Here is a 25,956-nt window from a genome sequence, read left to right as displayed (position 1 = left end):
AAAAAAAAAGTAAAAAAGGACTGGAAAGAAGGTTTTAAGGTTAAGAACACTTAATACTCTTGCAGGGGACTCGGGTTTGGTTCCTAGCACCTGCACCTGGTGGTTTATAGGTAATAACTCCAGTTTCTGGGAATCCAGTACCTTCTCTCTGGTCTCTGAGGGCACTGAAGGCAGATAGCGCACATAAATTTATGCAGGCATACATTCACAGACATAAATAATTTTAAGTAAAAATATTTTAATATTTTTAATTTAATAAGAATAAAATTTAAATTTAATTTAATAAAAATAAAAGATTTTAAAAATTTCCAAAATTAGAAACAAAAGAAAATGCCAATTTTTTAAAAAAAATTTAGTAGTTTTACGTGTTCATGCTTGGAGGTCAAAGGATAACTCTGAGGAATCAGTTTTATTCTGAGTTCTAGGGATTGAATTCAGGTTATTGTGTCTCACAGCAAACGCTTTTTTACCCACTGAGCCACTTTACCAGCCCCAAACACACAGTGAATCTCTCTTTAGAGGTAGGGTTTCACTATGTATCCCTAGTGGTCATAGAACTCACTATGTAGACCAGGCTAACCTTGAACTCAGAGATCCTTTGCCTCTGCCTCCCATCAGCTACACAGTCTTCAAGGTTCCTTCACTGAGTGTTATTACCCTTGTTGAAACTTTGAAAGCTGTTTCTAAGCTTGCTTATCATATTTTTCTTTCTTTTATAGCATTGTGCTTCTCAGTATTCTGAGCTCTTAGAGACTACTGAGACTCCAAAGTGAGTATAAACCCAGGTGCACATCTGTTTGGTCAGAAAGCATTCACTGTGGAAATATATCTAATTGGGTGAGAAAAGATAGCAGATGTTATGATTAAATGGTAGAAAAGGCTCAAAGAATACAAGTAGAAACAAATGTCCTCTTACTTAAATTTGGATTTATTGTTTGATTTTCCACAGACGGAAACGGGGTGAAAAAGGAGAAGTGGTAGAAACAGTTGAAGATGTTATTGTTCGCAAACTGACTGCTGAGAGAGTTGAAGAACTGAAAAAAGTCATAAAGGAGACACAGGAGAGATACAGGTAGTTATCAGGTGATTTGGAAAGACATAAGGGCTGACATCTGGTACACACAAGACTAAGTTGGCATGTATGAGTGACAGGGTAGTCTCACTGTATAGTCCTGGCTGGCCTGAACTCTCTCTGTAGACTTAAGTTGGAGATCCATCATCCTCTGTGGTGACAGGTGCTTTTAATCCTAGCACTTAGGAGGCAGAGGCAGGCAGATCTCTTAAGTTTAAAACCAGCCTGATCCTCAGAGTGAGTGGTAGGACAGTCAGGACTACATGGAGAAACCCTGTCTTTTTAAAAAAAAAAAAAAAAAAAAAAAAAGGCCGGCGGTGGTGGCGCACTCTTTTAATCCCAGCACTTGGGAGGCAGAGGCAGGCGGATTTCTGAGTTCGAGGCCAGCCTGGTCTACAGAGTGAGTTCCAGGGCAGCCAGAGCTATACAGAAACCTTGTCTCAAAAAAAAAGGAAGGAAGGAAGAGGGGGAGGGAGAGAGAGGGAGGAATGTAGTTAAAATGCTGGGTACATGATATGACTACAGCGGCTACTTAGGAGTTTGAAGTGAAGAGGTAACTTGAGACCACAAGTAAAAAGCTCTAAATGGTTTATAGTAGGAGGCAATTGAACAGCTCAGTGGCAGAGATGGAAGGGACCCTGCTTAAGTCCAGGTGGAAGGAGAGGAGGACCTGTGACCTCATGTGCTGTGGAATATGTCCACCTGTACTTGTACATACATATACACACACATACACATAAATTAATAAAAGAATATGGTAGCTCATACCTGTAATCCCAACAATTGGGAAACCAATACAGAAAAATTTCTGTAAGTTTGAGCCCAGCTTGAGCTACAGAGGACAACCCTGTCTCAACCCAGAAACTTACAAACTAAGAAATTGTAAAGAGAACTGCTGTTTGCCTCTTTGTTTCTTATAGGCGTCTGAAAAGAGATGCAGAACTAATTCAAGCTGGGCACATGGACAGCAGACTGGATGAGCTCTGCAATGACATAGCAATGTAGGTTCTATCTGTGCTCTGCCAGTGTCAGAACCCTTTTTGTATAAGTGTGTTGTGAACTATGGAGAAGAGCTAGAGCTGGCTGACATACCTCAACTCCTTTCCTTTTTTAGGAAAAAGAAATTGGAGGAGGAAGAGGCTGAAGTAAAAAGGAAGGCCACAGATGCTGCATACCAGGGTAAGCTGAGTTTAGTGCTTCTGTTAGCACTGAGCATGTGGTTCTGCATGTCATGACAGTGGCTGTGCAGTTAGAGGAGTGTGATGACCGCTGCACTGTGGAGACTTAGCCTTGAGTGTTTTCTAATGTATGGTCTACTAGTTTGTGTTTACTTGCAACATTTATCCTGTCCCTCCCCTTCCTTCTCTCTTTTTCCCTCAAAACATTATTCTTTTCTGCTAAGGATTGAACTGAGGACTTTGTACATGCCTGCTAAAGTTAGACCTCCAGATGGCATTAAATATCAGAAGAAATTCCACTGTACTGGAAAGCTTTTACAAGTACCAGAAGCCTACACCTATCAGAGCTCTTTCGACTTTTGTATTTTCCATTCACTAGTTTTTGTCATGTCCCATGATTTCCCAGTCATAGACTATGGATCAAACCCAATATCTTAGGCTCCTGACTGATCTGCTAAACTGTAAGGCAGTTAAAACTTTCCCTCTTCTCTCTAAAGTTGAGTGATTTTGAATCTCTGGAGCAAACTGGCAGTGAACAGGGAAAATGTACAGATTTATTGTGTGTGCCTGCACAGAAATCTGATAAAATAAGGTGCCCAGGTAAAGGATGGAGCCCAGTAGTAAACCCTTGCCTAGCATGCATGAGACTTAGTCTCTTTAGCGTAACAAAAGAGAAAAGGACCTTTCCTGTTCTCTCTTTTCTATCAATAAACCATCCTTTATGTTCAAGAAGAAATACTTCGAAAAATGAGGTCTTTCATACTCCCTAGGTCTCCAGTTTACTTGCAGGACTCAGAAGCTTGATAATGGTAGACTGAACATAATTTAAGGTTTTATTTATTTACTTTTATTCTCTTCATATATTTATTTTTTGAGGTTTTTTTTTTTTCTAAGATAGGTTTCTCTGTGTAGTCCTGGCAGTCACTTTGTATACCAGGCTGGCCTCCAACTCAGATATCTACCTTGCCTCTACCTCCTGAGTGCTGAGATTAAAGGCTTGCACCACCATCACTCGGCTTTTTTTTTTCCTTCAGTTTTTGTTTGTTTGTTTGTCTGGAAGTGGAGGCACAGATAAATGTTATATGGGTATGTATAGACCAGAGAACAAGTTGTAAAAGTCTATTCTCTCCTCCCACCAGGTGGGTCCCAGAAATTGACCTTAGATATATAGTCCTCACAGCAAGAACCTTTCCCACATTACCATCTTATTAACTGTTATTAAGGTTCTAGAACTCAGAGGCCAGTAAAAAGGTCAAGTGTGGAGTGAGCTGAGTGTGGTGGTGTGTTGCGGTAAATTTTTAACCCAATTTACCCAATCAATGAATTCACAACTCAATTAATTGGTATATAAGCTACTCACCTAGATTGGGCAGATCAACCACTACACTACTTTATTCCCATCTGTTAGATACCATGTGACTTGGGATTTCTCCAAGCCTAGAGCTTCAGCTTCAGCTTCCTTCCACCTCATCCTACTCCTCCTCTCCAGCTGCCTCCTCAGTCTCATCTCTCCCCTTCTCCCCCAAAACTTTTCAGCTCCACCTTCCCTCCTGCTGCCCAGTCATTGGCCTTATCCTCTATTTGAAAAGTTAAGGTGGAGAGAAGGTTCACAAGGCACCTGTATACACGGGATTTGCAGTGCTTTCCTGGAGAGGAGAATTAGCATCAAAATACAAGACCAGAGCTATCCACAATAGTGGTGTACCTCATAATTACTAGCAGTTGAAAGGCTGAGGCTGGAAGATCTCTCTGAGCAAATCCAATTTATATAGTGGGCTTCAGGCCACCTAGGGCTACCTTGTGAGACACTCCTCCTCACCTTCAGAAAAGAAAAAAAAGAAAAGTTAGATACAGTGGTACATACCTGTAATCCCAGAATTTGGGATTCAACTCCAGGAAGGAGGTGGGATCAAGAATTCCTCTCAGACAGCCTTGGGTGGTAAGCTAGGGAGAAATGTGTTAGCAACTGTAAGACACATGGTGTGGACCAGTGAGGGCTTTCCCTCTTTTTCTTTTTCGTTTTCTTTTTTTCTTTTTCGATTTATTTATTATATGTGAGTACACTGTAGCCGTCTTCAGACACATCAGAAGAGGGCATCAGATCTCATTACGGATGGTTGTGAGCCACCATGTGGTTGCTGGGATTTGAAATCAGGACCTTCGGAAGAGGAGTCAGTGCTCTTAACCACTGAGCCATCTTTCCAGCCCCGTCTTTCCCTCTTTTTAAAAGCAGAATCTTAAGTTGTTGAAGAAGATATTGAGATGTAAATCATTTGCTACAAGGACCTTTGAAATAGTTAAGTAGTTCATTTGTTTAGTGTGAGAATTGCCCTTAGTTTGAAAAACTAAACTTAAAAAAAATTATAATAAAATTTCTAATCACTGCTTCAAGGTATAACAGTGGCTAATTTCACTTCTTTAATCCTGAAGATTTCATCTGCTGCTTATGTTCTAGCTCGGCAAGCAGTAAAAACACCTCCTCGAAGGTTACCAACTGTGATGGTCCGCTCTCCTATAGATTCCGCCTCCCCAGGAGGTGACTATCCACTTGGGGACTTGACTCCAACCACTATGGAAGAGGCCCCCTCTGGGGTAAGTGTATCTGCAGTATTGGAATTGATTTGCAAAGGGACAGTAAGCCAGCAAGAGAGCTGAATAATTCAGGAAACAACACTTTTTTGCCTAGAAGCAACTTCTCTTGGTCTAAACACTAAAGACTTAGTTTGTTACACATTCTTCTAATGTAAGGGTGGACCAAAAAGTGTTGAGGATTCTGACTTGTTGAGAGATGGGTAAGACTATGTGAATTATTTGTCAATGTATTTAGTCTTAAAAAATCTCTGCTGAATAAAAAGACCATTTCTTTATAATAATAATAGTGTTTAAGGAGTTTGAACATAGCAGGTTGGATGGAATGATTGGGTTGTGGGTTAGAGTGAGTGGAAGAGAAAATACTGTGGGAAGGAAGTATAGATGGTTTCTGGTTATTTCCATTCAGAACTAATAAAATATAGACACACTAACCCATCCAGATTAGTAGGGAACCTTCCATAGTTTGAAAAGTCAGATAAAGGTTCTCTGTTGTCTCTTAGGTAACCCCTGGGACTTTGCCGAGTACCCCAGTCACCTCGTTTCCTGGGATTCCTGACACCCTTCCTCCAGGCTCTGCACCCTTAGAAGCCCCCATGACCCCAGTAACAGATGATTCACCCCAGAAAAAGATGCTTGGACAGAAAGCAACTCCACCCCCCTCCCCTCTGCTGTCAGAGCTCTTGAAGAAGGGCAGCCTCCTGCCTACTAGCCCCAGACTGGTATGGAGACTTCTGTGGGTGTTTGAGAGCTGTGGCGATTTAGTACTTGGAAGGGAATGCCTGGGCCCTAAAATAAGACTTGGGGGAAAAAAGCCAGCAACCAAAAAAAAAAAAAAGAAAAAAACAAACAAAGAGGAAAAAAAGACAAAGAAAAAAACAGGAAAAAAATGTCCTAGTTAAAGGTTAACTTAAAAAAAAAATGCATTTAGTTGCTCCTTGGATCCTAAGGTAGTTGAACGATAGTTACTGTGGTTTTCTTCCCCTAGAGAACTCTTGACACTTAGGTTCTGAACATTAGAGTTTAGAATTTCCCTTCTATCTTGAATTATTTTTTGTGGATATTAGGTTTCAATTTCAAGAAGTTTTGTTGACTACTGGAGTGTGGTTTTGTTTTGTTTTTGTTTTGGGGGGGGAAGTGGTAGTAAAAGAGCTTGAGAATAGCCTTCACCTCTGTTCTTCCCTGGTAGGTAAATGAGAGTGAAATGCCTGTGCCCTCTGGCCATCTGAACAGCACAGGGGTTCTCCTGGAGGTAGGCGGGGTTCTTCCCATGATACATGGTGGGGAGATTCAGCCAACAACCAGTGCTGTGGCAGCCTCCCCAGCTGCCTCAGGTAAGTTACTGTTGGTGCTTTTCATGTTTATTAGAAAGAACATAGTCATCTTGTATTTAAGGCCCAATTACAGTTTTTAGACTTTGCTTTAGGGATAGTTTTCTGTTAAACAATGAAGTATTTGAGGTTGTTGATCCATTGCATATGTAAAATATTGATAGCTCTAGTTTAACACAGTATAGATGATGATCAGAGAAATAGTAAAGTTAGTAGTAAAGGTATTTCTCTGTGTCTTGCAAAATGTGAAAAGATGTCAGAGATCCATGAGATTATGAAATATGAAAGGAAATTTAGAACTGGAGATTGGGCTTGAATCTCATGTCTTGCATACTATTTGATCTTGTGACTTTGAATAGGTAACTATTGAGACTGCTTCCTACTTTATCAATGTTGACAGTATACTAGTGCTTGCAAATTTATGGAAAGATGTTAGAGACACTGGAGATTATAAAGGGTAAGAGATTTAGAACCCAACACCTAGTTTGAACCTCAGATCTGCAGCATTTATTGGTTTTGTTACCTTGGAGAGGCATCTTAACTATTGAGACTTTCCTTTTTTTATTAATGGTGGCATATACACTTCACAGGGATGTGTTAAAAACAGAAAATGTGAAGCAAAAATAGTAATACCATATAAACATTAGAGATTGGTATTTGATTAATATTTTGAACTAGGGTGGTATAAGTTTGCTGAATCTCAGAAGTAGTAGCAGGGGTTTTTTCTGCCTTTTTTTCCCCCCTCCTCCTCTTCCTCTTTTTTTTTTTGTTTTTTTTGTTTTTTGTTTTTTGTTTTGTGTTTGGTTTGGTTTGGGTTTTTTTGTTTTGTTTTTTTTGTTTGTTTGTTTAGTTGTTTGGTTGGTTGGTTGGTTTTGGTTTTTGGGGCGGGGTCTTTATGTGGACCTCAAGCTGCCCAGGATTTTGCTCTGTAGCCATTGAACTCCTCTTTCCTTAACCTCTTGCCTGTCATACCAGTCGTTTTATTTTATTGTCAGTGACTGCTTAGTTTTTCTTCAGAGGCCACCCGTTTTTAATATATACAGTGTATATATTATACAGTGTATGCTCTGGTACTTGGATTCGTTCCTATCTGCAAGATCTTAGGTGAGGTTAAAGAAAGGAGTGTAGATGATAGCTTATTCAACACAGAATTTACTTTTGTTCTTTAAAACTATAAAAAATTCTTAAGTCCTAGAGAGGCTGTTGCTTCTTATTCATGTGCTGTCTTCCCTCATTTTGTGTACTTTCTTGTCTGTCAGGTGCTCCCACTCTTTCCCGGCTTTTAGAAGCTGGTCCCACACAGTTCACCACTCCTCTTCCTTCCTTCACTACTGTTGCCAGTGAGCCTCCAGTTAAGCTTGTGCCACCCCCTGTAGAGTCTGTGTCCCAGGCTACCATTGTCATGATGCCTGCGCTGCCAGCACCATCCTCTGCTCCGGCTGTCTCCACTCCTGAAAGTGTAGCTCCAGGTGCGTCCCTGACCCGCGCCCTGAGCAGCCACAAGACCAATCTTTAGTTAGAGATAGGTGATCAAGGCCGTGATCCCACCTAGATGCTTCTGTTCTCCATAGACTTGGACCATCTTTATCCTTGGGACAAGGATGGAAGTGGGTGTGTGTTTGTGAGTTGGGTGGGGCAAGTTAAGTACAGAAACATAAGCAGGCTTGAGACTGTGTTCTCACTTTACTTTGTAAATAAAACGAGGGAGAAGGAAACATTGTCAGAAATAAGTTTTTGACCTTAAGTGTCTACAGTTCTGGTGTGATCTCTGGGTGGTCACTTAACACTGGATAAGCTTTCTGAGTTGCTTTTCCTTTTTGTTCACCAGTGAGCCAGCCTGAGCCCTGTGTCCCTCTGGAAGCTGTGGGGGATCCACATACTGTGACTGTTTCCATGGATAGCAGTGAAATCTCCATGATCATTAATTCTATCAAAGAAGAGTGTTTCCGCTCAGGGGTAGCAGAGGCTCCTGGCGGATCAAAGGCTCCAAGCATAGATGGGAAGGAAGATTTAGATCTGGCTGAGAAGATGGACATTGCTGTGTCTTACACAGGTGAAGAGTTGGACTTTGAAACAGTTGGAGACATCATTGCCATCATTGAGGACAAGGTAACTACTAGGAATATCTTAAAAGTCTCCTGGTTACTACACTTTTATTCCTGTCTTTGATTTAGAATTATTTAATCCTACTTTTGCCCTTTTTCATCTCTGTACTCTGATATACTAATCTTCCCTTCCATTTTTCTTACTTGTCTGCATAGCACAAGTGTCTGCACTTGTTGTTTCCACTAAATGGTAAAGCTAGAAAGCCACTGTAGATTCAGTATCTAATTCTGTACTGTTAAACTGAGGAATCTGGGCTTTTCTTGTGTTCTCAATAATTTATATATTGTGAGACAGGTGGATGATCACCCTGAAGTGCTGGATGTGGCAGCTGTAGAAGCAGCATTATCATTCTGTGAAGAAAATGATGATCCTCAGTCCCTGCCTGGCCCTTGGGAGCACCCTATCCAGCAGGAACGGGACAAGGCAGTACCTCTTCCAGCACCAGAGCTGACAGTCAAACAAGAAAGGCTAGACTTCGAGGAATCAGAAAACAAAGGGATCCATGAACTGGTAGACATCAGGGATTCAGGTGTCGAGATTAAGGTGGAACCTACAGAGCCAGAGCCAGGCATGTCCGGGGCTGAGATAGTAGCTGGAGTTGGTCCAGTCTCAAGTATGGAGCCACCAGAACTCAGGAGTCAAGACTCAGATGAAGAACCTAGAAGTTCTGCAGCAGGAGAGATTGGTGAGGCAGATGGTTCCAGTGGGAAAGGCGATGAGAGGCCACTTTCAGCTGTAAAGACGGAGGTATTGAGCACAATTTGGCTGGGAAGAGAGGAGGAGGGATGGGACTTGAGGCTTAGGCGCTTGAAATTCTTGAGTTCTGACATGTTGCACATACCCAAAGCCACAGTGCTGTGCTTGCCCTGTCCTGCAGTGAACATTAAAAGATGAGACAAGTGGGCATTGGGATTTCTTCTATGGTCTCATGACACTGGAGAATAGAATTGTGGGAGCTATAACAGTTTGTCAGTAACAGAGGCACTGACTCTTTTTTGATCTTCAGGCATCCCCTGAGAGCATGTTGTCTCCATCACACGGCTCACATCCTATTGAAGATCCTTTAGAGGCAGAGACTCAACACAAGTTTGAAATGTCAGGTAAATAAAGGACAGGAAGTTTGAACTGTATCTAACTTGAATTCTTTTCCTTTAACTTCTCAGGGACTGTGGGTTGTGGGCAAGTAGAGGAGGTAGGACAGGACAGCCTGAAAAGAAAGGAGAGCTGCAGGGAAGAATCGTGGTCCGTAGGAAGGGGAAGGCTGAGGTGCAAAATCTTCAGGCAGTCTCTCTCTCCTCTGCAGACTCATTGAAAGAAGAATCAGGGGCTATTTTTGGAAGCCAGATAAAGGTATTTCAGACTTTTCTTTATTCTTCTTGCCATGTGATCAGATTTTCCCACAGCACTACCTTTTAAAATGAATTTTAGTAAATTCATAAATTCATATCTTTATCTTGTAAAACTGGTAAGGAGTTAGATGGCAAAGCTGTAGTGGACATTCTGACCTAATGGGAGTATAAAGCAATATCTGCTTCCCTGTGTGAGTTGTAAGATCACGTTGTCCTTTCTGTTTGGATACATCCAGAATAACTTGGAGTTGACTAGAGGTGCCAGGAAGATCATAAAAGAGTCAGGTTACAGTTTAGACTATCAAAAGAGAATTATCTGGTGTTATTTAGAATTACTAAAGTAGTAGTGACAGATTTAAAGTAGTGTGAGGTGAGCTTGCTCCATCAGAAAAGACATGAAATAAAACTATTTTTGGTAACTTTGTATCCAGGGTCAGAATTCCTTTCAAGAGCAAGGGGAAAGAAGGAACGCCTCTTAGCTTAGTCTTAAGTAAGTAGCTTTTTTTTTTTTCTTCCTTTCAAAAAGATCCTGGGCTTTATTCTTTGTCCAGGTTCTAAATTATGTTACCTTACTTAGTCAGTTAAGTAGAGGGTAGTATAAGTGATAGAGGGCTCAGCCAAAAAATCAGTGTGAGGCCATTTCTAGAGCTGATCTAACCCCAAAACAGATGTCCTTTAATAATGCCTTACTAGGTAGCTTTGCTTACATTTGTTGACTAATACATACTATATCTAAGGATGCCCCAGGTGAGGATGAGGAAGAAGATGGAGTCAGTGAAGCGGCTAGCCTAGAGGAACCTAAGGAAGAGGATCAAGGAGAAGGCTATTTGTCTGAGATGGATAATGAACCTCCTGTGAGCGAAAGTGACGATGGCTTTAGTATACATAACGCCACACTGCAGTCACACACTTTGGCCGACTCTATCCCAAGCAGCCCCGCCTCCTCGCAGTTGTGAGTATCAGTGACTCCTTTCCTCCCCCCCCCCCCCCCCCCATTTTTAGGTGGGCTCATATACTCCAGGCTAATGGTCAACTCAGGCTTTGTAGTTGAGGGTGATCTTGAATTCCAGATCTGCTTGAGTGCTGGGATTACAGACAGACTCCTACACCCCACCCCATCCTGTGTAGGACTTTTCAAGTGGTAGCATTCTACTATAGAGCCACGTTTGTAGCCTTCATTGTACCTATTTTCCCTTTCTTGGCTTGAAGCAAATAGTTATTAAGAGAATCAGGACTCTTTTTTTTCCTTATACTTAGTAGCACTCTTGTATCTATTTCAGTTCCGTGTGCAGTGAAGATCAAGAAGCAATTCAGGCTCAGAAAATATGGAAGAAAGCCATCATGCTTGTATGGAGGGCTGCAGCAAATCATAGGTGAGCAGATATTACCAGCTCCTCAGTGTTGCCTTAGGAAATTATCCAAGTCATCTGTGAGATGGCTTATGTTAATGTTGATTCTTAGTACCTTCTGCTACGTGAAGAAAATTCTCTCCTTTTGCTTCTGGAGAATAAATGATAAACCTATTCTTTTTGGACAGGTATGCCAATGTGTTCCTGCAACCTGTTACAGATGACATAGCCCCTGGCTACCATAGCATTGTACAGAGGTAAGCCATAGCTCAGCTATCACACCTGACTTAAAATTTGTGTTGACTTATGTGAATTTTTGCCTTAGATAGTACATTTAAAGCAAGGGTGGGTTTTTTTGTTTGTTTTGGGTTTTGTTGTTGTTAGTGGTGGTGGTGTTTTGTTTTGAGACAGGGTTTAACTCTATATAGCCCTGGTTGGCCTGGAACTCTCTATAGATCAAGCTATCCTCAAACTCACAGACAGTGAGTCCTTTCTGCTTTTGCCTCCCAAGTGCTGAGATTGTTAAAGGCTCTGATTAAAGTGTTAAAACTTACATTGCAGTCACTGTATTACCATTAATAGTATAAAAGAATGAACACCTGTCATTATTTTTCTTGATGCCTGTTATGCAGATTGGCTTTTTGGGGAGTTGAGTACATGCTCTGGGATAATGGGTTGGCTTTTAAATCTTGGTAGCTGTTACTGAAGATATATATGAACAGGACTGTATAGTAATACTGTATTTGGAAATCCAAATGAATCCTCCTTTCTCCGTGGCCAATTACCCTTATTTATTTATTTAGGCCTATGGATTTGTCAACTATAAAGAAAAACATTGAAAATGGACTGATCCGAAGCACAGCCGAGTTTCAGCGTGACATCATGCTGATGTTTCAGAATGCTGTTATGTACAATAGCTCAGACCATGATGTCTATCACATGGCAGTAGAGATGCAGAGAGATGTCTTGGAACAGATCCAGGTACATTGATGCTCATTTTTTTGTTTCAGTAGGGATAAAGTACAGGAAAGAATTGATGACTTTTACTTGTAATAGGGTATCAGAAACATTGGTAAATATTTTTGTTTCTTACTGAAGTTGTATAGATTTAATTGGTTTGATGGAAGAATTATGATACAAATTCTATCTTTTGGGCTGGAGAGATGGTCAATAGCGGCTCACTACCATCTGTAATGGGATCTGATGCCCTCTTCTGGTGTGTCTGAAGATATACATAAAATAAATCTTTAAAAAAAATCTATTTTTCTTGGGCAAATGAATTAAGTTTTTCAAGGTTTTTTTTTGTTGCTACTGCTCTTGTTGGTAAGGATCTAATAAACTAGTGTTTCACGGGGCTGCACAGATATGGTACCTCTGAGCTATTATATCACATCCTTACCTCACCCAGTTGATTCATGTTAGGAGTCAAGCCCAGGGCGTCATGTATGCTAGACTATCACTATTCCATCTAAACTCTATCCCTAGCCCCCATTGAAATTTTCAAGCCAGTGTATAAAGGGCTATTGTTATTAGTTACATAAAATATTCTGGCACATGTATTCAACCAAGAGTTTATAATCCCTATTTATCATAAGTAGTCTACTTCAGTCTTATAGTTACAACACTACACACCCTTTGTGATGTTCATCTTGAAGCAATATTATATCTTTTGTTAAGTTTGCCAAGTGACTTTAATTGCTGAAGACTCTTTGGGTTATTTTAAAGCTTCTTTTCACTTCTAAATTCTTTAGGAATAGCTAGAATTTAGCCTTTTAGTAAGCCAAAAAGAATTGAAGAGTACTCTATAAGTTCTATCCATAAAATGTGAAGTATGTTAGTTCTTTCTTACTGGATTAGATCTTTATGGCCTCCTATTTTTCTTTTTCTTATAGCAATTCTTAGCCACACAATTGATTATGCAGACTTCTGAGTCTGGAATCAGTGCTAAAAGTCTCCGGGGGAGAGACTCTACCCGAAAACAAGATGCTTCAGAGAAGGTGAGCAGACCAAAATAAAGTTCAAAACATTCAGAGAACCTTAAGCTACTCTAATACTGCTAACCTCCTTCTGTAAGCCAGTGGGATGCACAGAGATGTTAGAATGGTGGTGGCTTGCTTCTGTCTAACTGTTGAAGAAATCTGCTATGACCAAGAGGCTGGGAGATAGTTTGAGCTGAATGACTGAATCATTAATCCTCTGGGAGTATGCTATCAGGGTCGGGGATAGATTAGTTCACAGCAGTTGGCTGCTAGATATGGCTAGATGGCTGTGGGATCTCTTTTCTCTTGTTCTTGAGTTTTAAAATTTGTCTTTGTTTTGTGTGTGTGGTGCTTTTGTCTCTGTTCTGAGGTTTGGGGTGCTTGTTGGCTGAGAGTTTCTGTGGAACCTGATCAGTATTTGTTTGTCCTCTAACAGGACAGTGTCCCCATGGGCTCTCCTGCCTTCCTTCTCTCTCTCTTTGTAAGTATTGAATGGCTGCAAGCGGTGATGTTGCCAGAAAGATTCTCAGCTCCTGCTGGGCCTGGGTGGCAGAGAGAAATACAACATGCAGACTGTGGCAATGTCTTAAAACTCTTTTTATCCATTGAATAGGAAACTTTCTGTCTTCTGCATTCTGGTTTCTCTGCTTGTGTGAGTGCGGGGGTAGGGGGTGGGGGAGTGGGAGGCGCAACTTTTAAGATCACTGGATTGAAATAGGAAATATTCTTGGGGTAAAGACCTGGGATGCACCTGCTCCTCGTTTCTTGTTTCCGCCTTTTACCAAATCTTTTTTTTTTTTTTTTTTTTTTTTTTTTTTTTTTTTTTGGTTTTTGGTTTTTGGTTTTTGAAGACCTTTTACCAATTCTTAACTTGCAAATGGAAGCCAGCTCAGAACAGCAAGGACAGGTGAGATGCCAGTGGGTACAGGCACTTGCCATGGTAGTCTGCTGATCTGAGTTTGATTCCCCAGAACCCCCTTGAAGGTGGAAGAAGAGTACTCCACAGAGTTGTCCTCTGAACTCCACACATACACCGTGGCGTGTATGCTCCTACACATATGTCACATGCAATAATAGTGACCACCAGATACAATAGTAGATCTAGCCCCAAGACTTTTGTTCGTTTATTCCATGAATTAGATGACTGACCTTGTTCATGGTAGAGCAGTGAAGTAAGGGAAAGAACTTGCTCAAAAACTATATGGTTCTAAGATCATTGGATAACCTTTGAGGGCCTTATTTTTCTCATGTATGTGATAGAAATAATTATGAGTTGAGAGGCAGAAGAATTGCCTGCAGAATCAATGCATACTAGACACAGAGTAAGACCTTGTCTCAAAAGAAAGCAAAGGGAATGCTAGAGAAGTGACTCAGAGGTTAAGAACGCTTGCTGTTCCGAGAAGATCTGGGTTGGGTTTCTAGCAACCACCTGGTGGCTTATAACTGCCTGTAATTCCAGTTTCAAGGAATCCAAAGCCCTTTTCTGGCCTTCACAGGCACTGTACACTTGTGGTGCACAAATACACATGTAGACCAAACATTCATACATATAAAATGAAAACAAGTCTTTAAAAATAAAAGAATAAGATTGAGATACCTGTCCAGCCTACCTCACAGGGATGTTGTGAGGGTAAAATAAGTTATGAAACTAACTTGAAAAAAAATAATTAAAATCTTACACAAATGCAAGGTGTTATTTCTATTCTTACTGTTGGCTATTGGCAACTTATGTTCTAAAATTTTTTAATCCTTGCATATTAGAAATGCAAAACTGGTCTGGTCCAGCAAAAGTGTTCACTAGTTCATCTTGCCTGTAGACCTGTACCACAAACAGAATACCATGATCTCTATTCTTTCTTATTGGCCTGCAACAGTGACTCTGGATCCTCATTCGAGTGGCTGGCTATTGCAAGGCCGGTTAATAGGATCTTTTATCTATCGAAGACAGCAAAGTTTTGCACAAGAGGAAGGAGCTGGGCTGCAGGGAGAGAGCAGCAGATGGAATGAAGCCTGATTGTCCTGATGTCATGGAAAACAACTGTCAGGAGGTGCTAGGGAACTAGTGCCAGGGTCAGTCTGCAGGAAAGGCCTTTCTTATAGGGACCAACAACTGGACAGGTATGTTAGCCAAGAACCTCACTATCCACTGCCCTTTCTGCCTCTCCCACCTTTTTCATTTTCTCTACTATTTCTTTTCACACAATTGAGCCTGGGTGGGATGACTGATAGTCATTCTGTGGGACCCCAGGTGAATTTTGAGGACCATGAAGAAAACACTGTCTTACAGGTCCACTCACAAAATACCAGGTGTTCTTTTAGCTACTCTGGGAAACCAGGAAATCCCTTCCACCTCACCCCTTTGGTATTCTCTGCAGATTCTTTGCCCCAAGAAATCAAATTCCCAGCATTCCTGCTGTACCTCGTCTATTACTATGTAAGCAACTCACTCATGTTTCCTTCCTTTCTTTGATGTTGTCTAGGATGGGGGAACCAGGGGACGCCGCTGTGCCATTGAAGCAGATATGAAGATGAAGAAGTGAATACCCTCTTTGAGCTGAACCTGAAATAGAAATAAGCAAGATATTTAATTTAGCTTGGGCTTGTGGGCTCAGTTCCACACTTGATCTTAGTCAAAAGGCTGAGAAACAGTGAGTCCAGAAGTGGAGTTACAGAAGAGGAGGTGCCTGGGCCAAATGACATGAGTTGAGAAAATCTCTTTTCAGAGAGTTGGAGTAGCACAGTTGCCTGTTTTAGGGCAGAAATCATGGGCTGTGTTAATGCCCTAATGTGTAACTAGCAGATTGTAGCTAACTAATTTGTACTGTCTTGTGAAGTGTACAGATTTTTAAAGAATAATAATAATAAACCTGTGAAGTGTGTGTATATAACAATCAGAAGGAAAACTCTGGCCTTTGGTGTGTCCTTTGTGTTTGAGATGTGTTTTCTTTACCATGATAACTGAGCGTATATGGGATAAGATGGTTAGTGTCCTATAAGCTGCCTGCTATGACTGAGAGGAGGTAAGTAATGAAGACCAAAGTCGTAATTAAGTGTTTTTAAAGGATTTAATTGTGTAAAGAGGACTATTTTACTATTTTACTGGGTGTTTCTTGAATGTTTGGGAAGTATTAAGGTTTTTAGGATCTGGCTATGTTTCTTAGGGATTAGAGCATGGGCAAATGTAGCAGACATGTCAGTCGTGGTTCATGACTTTGCCCATGCCATCAGTGTTTCTGTACTTAATAGTATTGTGGTTATTTTGAGGTGGAGTCTCCCTTTTTTGAAGTGCTAGCCTAGAGCTCAAAATCTTTCAATTTGAACTTTCCCAATAGCTTGGATTACAGGTATGTGTACCACACTAAACCAAGGGTGCTTAAAAAAGAAAAAACAATTTACTGTTAAATTTGTATGAAGGTTAATCTCTGAGGGTGGTAAAGTTGGGGTTGGGAGTGTGTTTTGGTAGTGTAATGGTACAGCTCTTGGCTAGTTTCCTTGACAATTGCCAATGCTGGGAGAAAGAAAGCACTTGAAAACAACATGGAAACACATACCAATAATCTCAGCACTTGGGAAACTGAGGCAAGAGGATAGCTGACAGTTTGAAGCTACCCTGGGCTATAGAGGGAGACATTGTCTCAAAACAATATATTAGTGGGGCCTGCATGGTGTCACAGTGTGTTCAGACACCTAACATTCCTGACCACCTGAGTCTGATCTCTAAAACCCACATGGTGGGAGGAAAGAACTGACTCCTGCAAGGTGTGTTCTGACCTCCATGCCTAGTGGCATGTGCATTCTCATATATATACATGTATGTGTGCACACACAAATGTAATTAAAAATTTTAAATGTGTTAATATGTCCTCAGTTCCAACTTCTGTTACTAAATAAAAATTTGATTGAGCAGTGAAATGAACTAGTATGAGTCTTTCTGAAAATAAAGTGAATAATAGGGCATTCTTTAATTCTTTTTTTTAATTTATTTTATTATATGTAAGTACACTGTAGCTATCTTCAGATGCACTAGAAGAGGTCATCATTATGGATGGTTGTGAGCCGCCATGTGGTTGTTAGGATTTGAACTCAGGATCTCTGGAAGAGCAGTCAGTGCTCTTAACCGCTGAGCCATCTCTCCAGCCCCTTTAATTCTTTATTCTATCTTGAGAAAAAAGGTTTAAGAAGATCCTTAAACTCAGATGTGGTGTTGTACACCTTTAATTCCAGGAGTCCAGAGGCAGGTAATCTCTTGTGAGTTCGAGGCCAGCCTGGTCTACATAGTGAGTTCCAGGCTAGCCAGGACTACCTAATGAGACCCTGTCCAAAAAAAAAAATCCAAACAAAAGGATGTGGTAGAAGTCACAGATCTTACTCCCTGAAGAGGAACTGCTGATAAAATTTGAGGGCTTGGGAAGTGGCTTCTAGTTTTTGGATGTTATCCCTGATCCTTCATTTACCATTGTGACACAAGCCTGTAATCCTGGCACTCAGCAGGTAGACGGAGATCAGTTCAAAGGGATAATTGGCTACAAGATACTCAAGACCCTGTTCAAAAATGTAGACTTTGTTAAGCTAAGGGAGAAATTAGTCTTTGAGGTGATTGAGAATTCAGCCAGTCCAGGAATTAAACTGTGTCTCATGTGTTACAAATACCAAGGCACTAGAATCTGATGAATCATGCTTTAGTCAGTCCTAGCACTGCAGAGGCAAAGGCGAGTGGATCTAGAGTCAAATCAGCCTGGCCCACACAGTTTCAGACTAGCTAGGGCTGCATGGTTGAGACCATATCTCAAAAAACAAAAACTTTTGTTTTGTTTTGTTTTGTTTTTTTCAAGACAGGGTTTCTCTGTGAAGCCCTGGAGCCCTGGCTGTCCTGGAACTCATTCTGTAGACCAGGCTGGTCTTGAACTCAGAAATCCACCTGCCTCTGCCTCCCAAGTGCTGGGACTAAAGGCGTGCGCCACCACCGCCCGGCAAAAAACAAAATTTTAAGTTGGAATTGTTTGTGGATATAATACGTTAAAAGATAAATTTTTGGTTGGTAGAAAAGCTGATGTATGAGCTTTCCAAGGTTGGGGGCAAAAATAAGGAGACATAATTAGAAGAACAGATGAGACAAAAGACATTCCACCTAGTGGTAGAAGCTAGAAAGCTAGGCATGGTAGTACAACTTGGTAATTTCAGCCAGCACTTGTAAAGCTTAAGTAGAATTTTGAGTTTGAAGACAGTAAGACCTTAAAAAGCAGGGAGGGTGGAATGGGGAGTGTGTATTGCTCTTCCAGAGAACTTGAGTTCAGTTTCTAGCACTCACATCAGACCACTTATGACTGTAACTCCAACAACTGAGGATCCAGCTTTTCACACAAGCATATATACATAAACAGTAACTTAAAATCTTTTGTTTAAAAAAAAAAAAAAAACAAACAAAAATCAAGGGGGTAACTTGAACAGAGAAAAAAGTTGAAACTTTAAAGGAATTAGTGACAAAGCAGAAGACCAAGCAAGAACTCAAGAAAAGAAGAGGTGTTGAAAGCTATGGCTAGATGCTGGGAATGTAGCTAGGCCATCTGACATTGAGGAAATTCTGGATTCTCGTTGTGGCACCAGATAAAACCAGGTCGTTCTCAGCTACCTTCTGAATGTGAGGTCAGTCTACATGAGACCCTGTCTTTAAAAGAAAGAAAAAAGAAAATTGCAGAAAGAAAAGAAACAAGAGAAGGTGGTTAAAATCTGTGTTTTGAGCTGGAAAGAGGGATCAACATGTTGAAAGAGTGCTTGCTGTTCTTCTAGAGGACCTGAGTTTGATTCTCAGCACCTACACCAGGTGGCTTACCACCACTTGTAATGCAAGGGATCCAATCTCTTTCTCTTCTGGCCCTCATGGACTCTTGTACACGTATGGTATTCATATACGTATTCATTCACTCACGCATATAGACACCACGTTAAAAAAAAAATCTAAAACTTCCAAATAAATGAATGAACAAATGAATAAAACTCAAGTGTTTCTGTTTTTATTCTGACAGTCATGACCAGAAGGATGCCAAAGGTAATCATGAGTGTTTTGAAATAAATGATTAATAAGTTAATAATAAATTAAAATTGGTATACACTGAGGAAAACCTTTTTATCCTCAAGTTTATTGTCTTTGAGTTCATGGGTGATTTGTGATAAAGCAAGTCTATTAAGCCAGCTATGTTCTAATTCTTCTTTTGGTGTGTGAACAAATCCAAGTTTTAAAATGGGGTAATATAAACATGAAGCTATATTTCTTCCCAAGACCTAAAAATTTTTGTTGTCTCCCTTTAGCTAGATCCTATGCCTCCTAATAAATAGACATTTCTGGACCTTTTCTATGAACTTGGAAGATAGGGGTGTGATGGGAGTGTTGATTTGAGTGAATTTGGGTTTTTTTGGTTTTTTGTTTTTTAATGCATTTTTTCTGTGTATTTACAGGTGGGGAGTGAGTGGGTTTGGTTGAATTCTGGACAAGACTATCCTGATGACTCTGAGTTGAGCAATGACTGCAGGTCCCTCTTCAGCTCTTGGGACTCCAGTCTGGATCTTGATGCGGGCAGCTGGAAGGACACTGAGGATGCAGAGGCTGACGAACCAGAGGGAAGCAGCCCAGAGAGAGAATCCAGTGAGTTTCCTGTGGAAGATGTAGAGAGTGAAGAATGTCAGGAAGAGGCAGAGCAAGACACATCCCAGAACCACCTCCTCCTCCTTTCTGAGGTAATGGTGAGGCTATTGTTTCCATAGCTAGAAAGAGCACACACACACACACACACACACACACACACACACACACCCCGTTTCCTTTTTCTTTCCCTTCCCTTCCTTCCCTTCCCCTTCTCTCCCCTCCCTCTTCCCCTTCTTCTTGTCTTTCCTTTTGAGATCAGATCTGGCCACTTAGCCCCGGGAACTCTTAAGCTTCAGCTGTCCAAGGCCTGGAATTTTCAGGTGTGCAGCACCATGTCCTGCCCAGCTCTTTACCCTTGAGTGTTCCTACTACTTACTCTTAATATTGTTTACTAAAACAAAAGCTCAGGCACTAAAGAGATGACTCAGTGCTTAAGAGTAGGGTTCTCAGCAGCTACAAATGCCTGTAACTCCAGCTCCAGGGGACCCAGTACCCTTTTCTGACCTCTGAGGACACCAACATACATGTGTTATGACTCAGAAACACACACACACAGGTAAATAAAAATCCTTTTTTGTATGTATGTATGTATGTATGGATGGATGGATGGATGGATGGATGTTTGTTTCTTTAAGACAGGGTCTCACTATGCAGCTTTGGCTATCCTGGAACCCACTATGTAGACCAGGCTGGTCTCAAGCAAATCTGCCTGCCTCTGCCTCTGAGTGCTGGAATTAAATGTGTGCACCACCAATCGCAGAAAATAAAAATAAATCTTTGAAAAAGAAAATCAAGCCGGGCAGTGGTGGCACACGCCTTTAATCCCAGCACTTGGGAGGCAGAGGCAGGTGGATTTCTGAGTTCGAGGCCAGCCTGGTCTACAAAGTGAGTTCCAGGACAGGCAGGGCTACTCAGAGAAACCCTGTCTCGAAAAACCAAAAAAAAAAAAAAAAAAAAAAAAAAAAAAAAAAAAAAAAAAAAAAAAAAAAAATCAAAATACAAATTCCATTATGGCAGTGGTGGGTGATTGATTGCTATGCCCCCAGCACTTGCTTCTAATATAGAATATACACAAAACATGTAGTTTGCAACTAAATGTCCTAATCCAGACTTTAAGACTCTCGGTTACAGGGAGTACAGTTTTCATATGCAGGGCTGCCTTATGATAAATGCTCTTGCCATATGTTGGTTAAGGGTAGAGGATCAACAGATTGAGACAGTGAGTTTATTCTTATTCTACACCTGAACATGTTCAAGAGAATTACATCAAGTTCAAGTATCTAGTTCAAATATTGCCACTTCTATAGAAGGAATAGACCTCGGGTTTTCTTGGGAGCCACTCCCAATTAATCATAATATCTATATATGTATATATATGTATATATGTAAAATTATAGTATAATTTAATCTGAAAGAGCCAAGAACTATATCTACATGTTCACCATAATGACCCCAGCAACTAACCCAGTGCCTTTAATACAATTTAATGACTGAATGATTGGCTGAGTAAAATCTACTTGCCATCTTAGATGTAGTCATGCTGACAGTGTGAGCATGTGGTACTATTAATGTATGGTGCCAGTTTCCCCTGCTGTCCCTTTGCATCCACTAATGAACTTTGATTCCAGGTAGCTTATTTATTTAATGGAGCTTTTATGCATTAGCAACAAAGAATAAAGTGAAACCTGTTGCCCTTCTGGTACCTGGCAATAGGAGGAGAGGGTAATAGGAACTCCCAAAGTGGAAGACGAGCCCTGCAGACAGACTGAAGAGCAAAGCTAGGCATAGTGCTGAAAAGGAGCCAGAGGCAGCTCGTGCCTCAGCACATAGTAGGCCACAAAGGGGCTGCCTACAGAGTGGAGAGGTACTTATGTCACCTGATCTTCACAGGGAGGTGGAAAAGAGCAACTAGAACAAAAGGCTTAACCCCAAAGACAAAATTTTCCCCAAAGAGAAAATTCTTGTGTCCAAAGTCTGGCTATATCACGAGTTTTAGCCATGTGATCTTCAGTATGTTACTAGATATTTAGAACCCATTTTCTCTGCTCCAAACAGATTCAACACTAATTTATATGTGTGTGTGTGTGTGTGTGTGTGTGTGTGTGTGTGTGTGTGTGTGTGTGTGAGAGAGAGAGAGAGAGAGAGAAAGAGAGAGAGAGAGAGAGAGACATTTAAATGTATGAATTCAACTGGACTTTGTAGCACGCTCCTGTAATTCTAGCACTTAGAAGGGAAAGGCAGGAGGATCAGAAGTTCAAGATCACCCTTGGCTACACAATGAATTTCAGACTAGCCTGGGCTACATGACACCCTGTCTTTTTTTTTTTTTTTTTTTTTTTTTTATGTATTTATTATAAGTACACTGTAGCTGTCCTCAGAAGAGAGCATCAGATCACATTCCGGGTGGTTGTGAGCCACCATGTGGTTGCTGGGATTTGAACTCATGACCTTCAGAAGAGCAATCGGTGCTCTTACCCACTGAGCCATCTCACCAGCCCATGACACCCTGTCTTAAAACACAAACAGGGCTGAAGGTGAGCGCCACTGGTAGATTGCTTGCTCAGCATATAATACATAAAGCCTTGGGTTTGATCCATTGTACCAAATAGGAAGGGTGTGATGTCGCACACCTGTAATCCCAGCAGCCAAGAGGTGGCAGCAGAAAGATCACATATTTGAGGTTATCCTCAGCTACACCTTGAAGTAAATAAGATTGGGATGCAAACAGGCAAACAAGACAGTTCAGCAGGCTTTAGTGATGCATACCCGAAGTACCAGGCGCTCAGGAGGCTAAGGTATGAGAATCATTTGAACTTGGGGATTGAGATCTGCTTGGGCAAGACAGTAAGACCTGTCTCAAACCAATAAATAGGTAAACAGCTAAATAGGAAAACAAGGGCCTGTGAGACAGCTCAGCAGCTAAAGATGTTCGCTGCCAAGTCTGAAGACCCAGGTTCAATCCCCAGAACCAACATATTGGAAGGAAAGACCTGACTGCTGAAAGTTGTCCTCTGATTTCCACATATGCTTGTGTGTGTGTCACACACACACATACATGTATACACATACATGTATACAGATATAATAAAAACAAAACAAATAGAGAAATAAGACAACTCATGGCAAGCACAATGCATGGCTCATAATAATTGTTATTGCCAGGAAGGCATAGTGTATGCCTTTAATTCCAGCACTCCAGAGACAAGAGGCAGGGAGATCTCTGAGTTCAAGGCCGACCTGGTCTATAGACTGAGTTCCAAGAGAGCCAGGGTTACACAGGGAAGCCTTATCTACAAAAACAAAAACAAAACAAAAAAACTTGTTAGATTATGGCTAGAAGTTGCCTCCTCCTGACATCCCTCCTGACATCCCTCTGATCCTAGCTGCAAGCTCTTCTATGTCCTCAGAGAACATTTACCCCCAACACAAATAAGGATTGTTTTTGGCTGAAAAGAAAGCAAAAGCAGAAAACTCACCTTTCAGAGTGGAAGTGTAAACTAAGTGGCAATAATCAGTCGCTCCTGGTGTCTGGTCTTAAAAGTTTTGATCCCCCTCTTACGCTCGTAGCCCATGCTGGGGAACCTGGGGGTCTATTTCCTAGAACAGACAGCAGCTTTCTTAGAGGATGTCTTTACCCATAATTTAGTTTGTAACTATATGCACTAAATGTGGGAGTATGTGGATATGTTAAGCTATCTAAAGTTGAAAAGTTCTGTAGGGGAAAGGGCAATAGGGCCCTGCTTGTACCCCTCAGGGAGGTGCCCAAACTGAGACCTATTTTAGTTTCTTTTCTTCATGTTGAGGAAAGAACCTAGAACTTGAAGCATGCTAGTCAAGCTCTACAGTCCCAGTTAGACGTGCCATCACCAGCTACAAGGCCTCTTATTATTTAGCTTCCCAGTGTTCCCAAAACCTTACCTTTTTTTTTTTCTTTTTTTCTTTCGAGACAGGGTTTATCTGTGTAGCCCTGGCTGTCCTGGAACTCACTCTGTAGACTAGGCTGGCCTCAAACTCAGAAATCTGCCTGCCTCTGCCTCCCAAGTGCTGGGATTAAAGGTGTGTGCCACCACCACCCTGCTAAACCTTACCATTTTTATCCTAACAGTTGTCTTAGCCCTAATGTACATAATCAGTAAATTTAGAATCTCATTGTTGATATTATCTGGCCAGCCATAATAGCTGATTTTAAGACCACAGGTTATAGTGAAGGGTTGTTTTTTATTTGTTTTGTTTTGGTGTTGGTTTTTTTTATAGAGGTCAATGTCAAACTTAGAATTGAATAAATTCACTTTTTCACTTTGAAGCCATTTTTAAATTGCTCAAATTATCATTGAAAATTTTATCGATTTGTCTACTGAAGTCACCTTTCTCTAATGTTTCTGGCATAGAATTGGCCTCTTCTTACATTAATGTCTGCCTTCATTTACTTTGTGTAAGTACATTTACCATGTAGATAATAACTCTCTAAAGTTTCTGGTGCGTCTTGGATTTCCCAGGGGGAGGCTCAGCAGGACTCAAAAGAGGACCATCAGGGTGAAGGGTCTGCTTCAGATGGAGAAGACACGCCCCCTTTAGGTGAGGGTCGAGATGGCATCCGAGTTAAGGAAGCTCCCCTGGTGAACATCCTTTACAACTGCACTAACTCCTCACAACTGTAAGTATAGGGCTGGGGTGTAGCTGAATGGTAGCGTGCTTGTGTAATACTCAAGGTCCTGTGTGTGATCCCAGCCTGCTAGGGCCTCTAAAGTAGATCTTCCTCCAAGGGCGTTATGATTCATCATTTTATTTCTCTTTATAATTACTTGAATTCATTACTATGAAATAGTTTTATAAGTTTTTTGTTTTTGTTTTTTTTTTTAAGAAGAAAGTTACAGGTGGAAAACCCCTGGAATTTTTTGAACAAGGTTCTCATTATGTTTCCAAGGCTAAAAAAGAGGTTAAATTTTTAATGTACCATAAATAGAGGTTTATATGCTACTCTATTAAAAACAAACCTGTTTTGGAACTGGAGATATGGCTCAGTGGTTAAGAGTACTTGGTACTTTTACAGAGGACCTGGTTCAATTCCCAGCACCTACCTGGTGGCTCACAATTGCCTTTAACTCCAGTTCCAGGAAAACTGACGCCCACTTCTGACCTTCTTCAGGCATATACACAACATTAATATATACATGCAAGCAAAGCACCCATACATATAAAATCAAATAAATGCTTTTTAAAGCTTTTTTGTTGACATTAGTCTCATGGTTAGCTATGTAGCTCAGTGGTAGAATATTTGCTTAGTACATGCAAAGTCCTAGGTTCAATTCCCAGCACTGTGAAAAAGACAGGAAAATAGAGCCTTTCCCACAGCTCAGCCTTCTCAGTAATTACCAGTTTCATTTGCTTCACAGATTATGCTAAGTGATCTACTATTATACAAAATATACATTTTTAGAACTATTGAAACAGGCTGGGCAGTGGTGCATGCCTTTAATTCCAGCACTTAGGAGGCAGAGGCAGGAAGATCTCTGAATTTGAGGCCAGTCTGGTCTACAGAGTGAGTTCCAGAACAGCTAGACCTGTATAAAGAAACCCTGGCTTGGCCAGGCAGTGGTGGCGCATGCCTTTAATCCCAGGACTTGGGAAGGCAGAGGCAGGCGGATTTCTGAGTTCGAGGCCAGCCTGGTCTACGGAGTGAGTTTCCAGGACGGTTAGGGCTACACAGAGAAACCCTGTCTCGAAAAAAAACAAAAAACAAACAAAAAAATCCCCCCAAAACAAAGCAAACCAAACAAACAAACAAAAAAAATCCAAAAGACTATTGAAACAAGGCCAGGAGTGCATCCTATAATTTCAGCACTAGGGAGATAGGGGTGGGAAGATAGCTAAAAGTTCAAGGCCAACATGGTCTACATAGTGAGGTCCAGGACAACCAGAGCTATAGATTAAAAGCCTGTCTCAAAATTAATTAATTTTATAGATAAATGTTTTTGGTTTTTTGTCTTTTTGGGTTTTTTTTTTTTGAAGATTTATTTTATTTATAGCTGTACAGATGGCTGTGAGCTATCATGTGTGTGGCTGCTGGGAATTGAACTCAGGACCTCTGCTGGCCCCGCTCGCTCCAGCCCGGCTTGCTCCTGCCCCGCTCACTCCAGCGTAATTCACTGTAGCTGTCTTTGGAAGAGCAATCAATGCACTGAGCCATCTTGCCAGCCCTTGATAAATGTTTTAAAAAATGATTACATTGTTTTCCTAAGACAGGGTGTCATGTAGTCCAGGCTAGCTTCAAATTAGCCATGTAGTTGAGTGCCTTGGACCGGGGTTTCTTGCGGGGTCCCTTATTCCGCGGGACGATGGGTTCTGGCCAGGTGGGCACGGGAT

The 25,956-nt window shown here is 41.1% G+C and overlaps 1 protein-coding gene across 6 annotated transcripts in view; it reads left to right on the top strand.

Annotated features, from left to right (window-relative positions):
* The window catches only part of Brd8 (bromodomain containing 8), a 50,893-nt gene that overhangs the window by 9,784 nt on the left and 15,153 nt on the right, over positions 1-25,956 (top strand). For 2 of the 6 annotated variants that reach the window (XM_031365312.1, XM_031365311.1), the window contains exons 4-23: positions 720-769; positions 950-1,072; positions 1,993-2,073; positions 2,187-2,251; positions 4,706-4,842; positions 5,343-5,561; positions 6,029-6,173; positions 7,430-7,639; positions 7,999-8,279; positions 8,571-9,023; positions 9,283-9,376; positions 9,580-9,626; positions 10,363-10,577; positions 10,906-10,998; positions 11,163-11,231; positions 11,778-11,955; positions 12,867-12,971; positions 13,390-13,434; positions 19,407-19,685; positions 24,090-24,247. In XM_031365312.1, coding sequence (XP_031221172.1) covers positions 720-769; positions 950-1,072; positions 1,993-2,073; positions 2,187-2,251; positions 4,706-4,842; positions 5,343-5,561; positions 6,029-6,173; positions 7,430-7,639; positions 7,999-8,279; positions 8,571-9,023; positions 9,283-9,376; positions 9,580-9,626; positions 10,363-10,577; positions 10,906-10,998; positions 11,163-11,231; positions 11,778-11,955; positions 12,867-12,971; positions 13,390-13,434; positions 19,407-19,685; positions 24,090-24,247 — 3,047 coding nt within the window. Of the gene's footprint in view, positions 1-719; positions 770-949; positions 1,073-1,992; positions 2,074-2,186; positions 2,252-4,705; positions 4,843-5,342; positions 5,562-6,028; positions 6,174-7,429; positions 7,640-7,998; positions 8,280-8,570; positions 9,024-9,282; positions 9,377-9,579; positions 9,627-10,362; positions 10,578-10,905; positions 10,999-11,162; positions 11,232-11,777; positions 11,956-12,866; positions 12,972-13,389; positions 13,435-15,433; positions 16,866-19,406; positions 19,686-24,089; positions 24,248-25,956 lie in introns of those variants that run through there. The other 4 variants (XM_031365314.1, XM_031365313.1, XM_031365315.1 and 1 more) reach the window with 4 other exon arrangements.

The sequence above is a fragment of the Mastomys coucha genome, unplaced genomic scaffold, assembly GCF_008632895.1.
Source record: "Mastomys coucha isolate ucsf_1 unplaced genomic scaffold, UCSF_Mcou_1 pScaffold13, whole genome shotgun sequence".
Lineage (NCBI taxonomy): Eukaryota > Metazoa > Chordata > Mammalia > Rodentia > Muridae > Mastomys > Mastomys coucha.
The sequence above is the reverse complement of the archived record's forward strand: the minus strand, read 5'-3'. Positions and strand labels throughout refer to the sequence as shown.